General features: G+C 39.0%; 1 protein-coding gene across 1 annotated transcript in view; it reads right to left on the minus strand.

Moving 5' to 3' along the window:
- Positions 1-3,941, minus strand: part of LOC119353881 (histone deacetylase 5-like) — a 9,183-nt gene that overhangs the window by 4,669 nt on the left and 573 nt on the right. Inside the window, exons 2-7 of the mRNA XM_037620581.1 lie at positions 3,226-3,427; positions 2,967-3,113; positions 2,539-2,651; positions 976-1,187; positions 559-623; positions 14-226 (exon numbers count right to left, since the gene is read on the minus strand). Coding sequence (XP_037476478.1) covers positions 14-226; positions 559-623; positions 976-1,187; positions 2,539-2,651; positions 2,967-3,113; positions 3,226-3,427 — 952 coding nt within the window. The remainder of the gene's footprint in view (positions 1-13; positions 227-558; positions 624-975; positions 1,188-2,538; positions 2,652-2,966; positions 3,114-3,225; positions 3,428-3,941) is intronic.

Raw genomic sequence — 3,941 nt, forward strand, 5'->3', positions numbered from 1 at the left:
AGATATTTATAGCAAGGCTAGAATTGCAAAGAAACAGTACATTGCAGATCATTACCATTTGTATGACTCTCCATGTAGATTCAAATGGTTGCATCCGTGGAGAGTTATATGTGAAGTTATCTCCCAACAAAACTTTTGTGCAAGCACAAACTGAGTTTGCTATGGACTTGAGGTTATAACCTCCTTCAAGAGCCATCACAATCCTTCCTTTTGCAAAACCTAACAGCTGCGGGTAATAAGCAGACAGTCACAAGCATAAGCACCAATCAGCTGAGCAGAAAGTACAAGAAAAAAAAAGATAGTAATAAATTGATGAGATCAATTGGAAAATTTCTAACAGGTAACAGCAAAGCATGACAACAAAAAGGAATGACTGGCAAAAAGATACACATTATTCTGGCATATCTAAACTCCAAGGTCAAGCATGATCAATATTTTTTAAGGCCAGGAGAGTGCATGGTTCACTGAGTCATGATCGATGTTTTTTAAGGCCAGGAGAGTGCATGGTTCAGTGAGTTAAATAAAAGGTCATTTTTCTGCAAGCCTGCAAATGCGTACCTTTGTTAGTAGCAGTGCATATCCATCTGGAGTGATGCAGCAACCACCAAGAGGATCACCCATTGCTACCAAAAAAAGGGAGAAGATATTCAAAACCAGTGAGTAACAATAACATGCATGATTACTACATGACATGCACAGAAGATCCGATTCCATTGGCATGTAATAGCAATACAATACAACGAAGTTCCAGCGATTGTCAAAATATCATCGGTGAAGATCTCAATGGTTATGCAAGAAAGAAATCAGGTATATGAGATGTACTACTCGAAGCAGTGCACTTCTAGCCCACAGAATAAACTACAATGTCAGTATATATCAACAGTCAGGCTTCATAAGTAAGAAGTGCCTAGATTTGGTTAGACGTGTTTAACTTTTACGGATAAGATAGTTTCTAAGAATTTTTCAGCTGCCTACCTGCGTCAAACCCAGCAGACAGTAATATTATATCAGGATCAAATGCTTCTGCAATAGGAAGCAGTACATGGTCCCATGCAGCAACATAATCTGCATCACTACATTTACCATGCTCCCAGGGCACATTAATGTTGTACCCTTCACCAGCTCCTTCCCCAATTAAACAGTGAGATGCATCCCCTTCACAAGGGTAGAAGCTTCCGTAATCAAATCTACAAAGCAAACATTGGAATAATAGTTTACACACTATTGAAGGATCAACAGAATACCACATGACACAGGCCATAAAAGTTTGGCTTCTATAATAATGCAATGGAACAGCTGTGTAAGTTTGAGATTTCACAATATCAGAATTGGTTGGATAGTTCTAGGAGAGGCCTTTACCGCACATGGCAAGTTACACAATCCGTAGATTCATTGTAAGCTAAGACGTGTACAGTTGTAAACTTAAACAGTAAGCAGTTAGAAACAGCAGGTTTCTTCAGGCATCTAATATATTGTTAGAAGAAGCTTCAGCGTTGCTGGGAGACTGGACATTCTCACATTTGTCAGAGGAAAAAGATAGATCTCAACATTGTGTATTTTGGTTGCTCCAGATTATGATGGTGCAAATTAATCAAATATAATAGAGCAAGAGTTGTATAACAAGTACTACTCGGTTTTCAATCATAAGAACTGAAGTTACATTACAAGCAACTCTTTCTAATATAAACATGAAATGTAGTATATAGCCCTGCAGTTGCATGGGAAACTTAGCTAGCAATAGTAAGTAAATGCAATTAATCAATTACTATCATATATAAGCAGAATCAAGGGTGTGCAGTTGACAATTCAAGTGACTGATTAAGTAACCATACAATGTTGATTGGAACACATAATTCAGGTCGATCCAATATTAGTAGTGTGGACCTAGAAAGTATAAAATGACCATGATGAAACAGAAAAAGGAATAAACCTACAGCATAGAGTTATCAGTTATAGATTCTTCCACTGACAACAGATTAATACTTAATAGGTCCCTTGGCACATTACTCGCAGACTGGGCTCAAGCATTTACATTGTGTTATACAGCCCAACTGAATCAACATGCAATGCATAATGTAGCAATAGATATTGTATAACTTCTTCAGATTCTAAAGAGTGTATTGCATGAGATTATCAGGGTGGATTGGTGGTACGAGGAGACTTCATCCCAATCGTTGCAGGTACAATATCAAACAGTACTGCAGTCAGATCAGCTCACTCATATGAAAATTGGGTCTGTAATGCCATGTAAGTAAGAAATGGAGTTTCCAGATTTCTATCAACTGCAAGGATGCACTGTAAGAAACATGCTCAGCAAACTACATCTATTCAAAGAGCAGTAAACCTTGAAACTATAAGCAACAAATCTGTCATGGCTTCACGAATATCATATCGTGAAGGTTATATGGCTAGTCTAAAGTCTAATCTTAGACTTTTCTTTCTCTCTAATGCATATAAATGCAGTGGTTTGGTTTGTGGGGAAAAATGTCTGGAGTCTAAACAAAGCATGCAAAGCAATGCCAAGGTGATGTGTCATACCTGTGCACTGAAAAGAACAATACACGAGGGTCACTATAAAACATCTTCTGTGTGCCATTTCCATGATGAACATCCCAATCGACGATTAATATCTTGTTGATACCTAGGTCAGGCTGTAACAGAACAGAGAAGGTCAGAAAATAATCCATCTTCTTAGTAGATCACATCATAACAAACTGTGATAATTGTTCCTACATAGAAACATAGTTTAACAAGGCGCCAAGGCTCTAGGCGATAGCAAAATGCCAAGCGCTCAATATGTGCATAACTGCGCTTAAGCGTGCGCTTTGGTCAAAAAAGCGCAAGGCGGTGGCAAAACGCACAATCAGCGCCTAGTGCTTTTTTTACTTTGCGTAGAAAATGATGAACAAAAGTAGCACAAGTTGATCTTAACTAGAAAAATCAACAGGGAAGTTTCAAATACGTACCCTCTCATTTAAGAGATAATTTGCTGCAATAGCCACGTTGTTGAAGAGACAAAATCCCATTGGCTCATTATGTTCAGCATGGTGGCCTGGAGGTCTGACTAGAGCGATAGCAGAACTCAACTCACCAGACGCAACCTTCTCAGCAACCTACTTGTCAAATGAATCGTTGTGTCAGCACTCAGGATCATTGGAACAAAAACTGTTGTACAAGACTATGGAACGTACATATGTAATTCAGGAAAAGTACACGCTAAATTACCTCGATGACAGAACCAGCTGCAAGGAAAGCAGACTCTGAGGAGCCCTCGTTGAAGTAAATGGAATTGAATTTCCTAGCAGTCTTGTTTCGACGGTAATCATACTCCTTCGAGCTGATATCCCTTATCAGTTTTATATGATTTGGGGTATGGACAGAGGCTATATATTTTTCCTTGGCCTCCTTTGCCTTCATGTCCACGCACCTGGAAGAAACTTATGTTAAACTACAGCGGCAGAACCTTTGCAAAGGCATACAGTTGTTAAGCTAATCAAAGTAATGCAAACAGTGGACAGGACAGAAGATATAATGCTAATGTTCAAACTTAACTCTAGTAGCATTCAAGTTACTACTGTACACAAGCAAGGGCTTGACTATCCATTACCCAAAATTGCACAAATACCAGGACTAAATTCCTTTCAGCAGCTACAGTGCATGCATGCTTGAACCCGTTGTATGAAAAATCTCTCTACTCTCCTCCCTTTCTCAGACCCATTAACATTCGGACCACTTCAAATGTTAATCAAAACATAAGCATACAGTTATAATCATGGATACTGATTTATTTAGTTAGTTTTTCAGGAGACCAAAAATACAGTTTCTGGTAGATCGAAATGGGCATGGCTACAGCTGTAAATCGCAACAGGAATACATTAACACAGCGGGAGCGCGCGAGGACCTCCCATCCCGGCGTTTCGACGGAACGGTATGCAAAAAAA

The sequence above is a fragment of the Triticum dicoccoides genome, chromosome 2A, assembly GCF_002162155.2.
Source record: "Triticum dicoccoides isolate Atlit2015 ecotype Zavitan chromosome 2A, WEW_v2.0, whole genome shotgun sequence".
Taxonomy (NCBI): Eukaryota; Viridiplantae; Streptophyta; class Magnoliopsida; order Poales; family Poaceae; genus Triticum; species Triticum dicoccoides.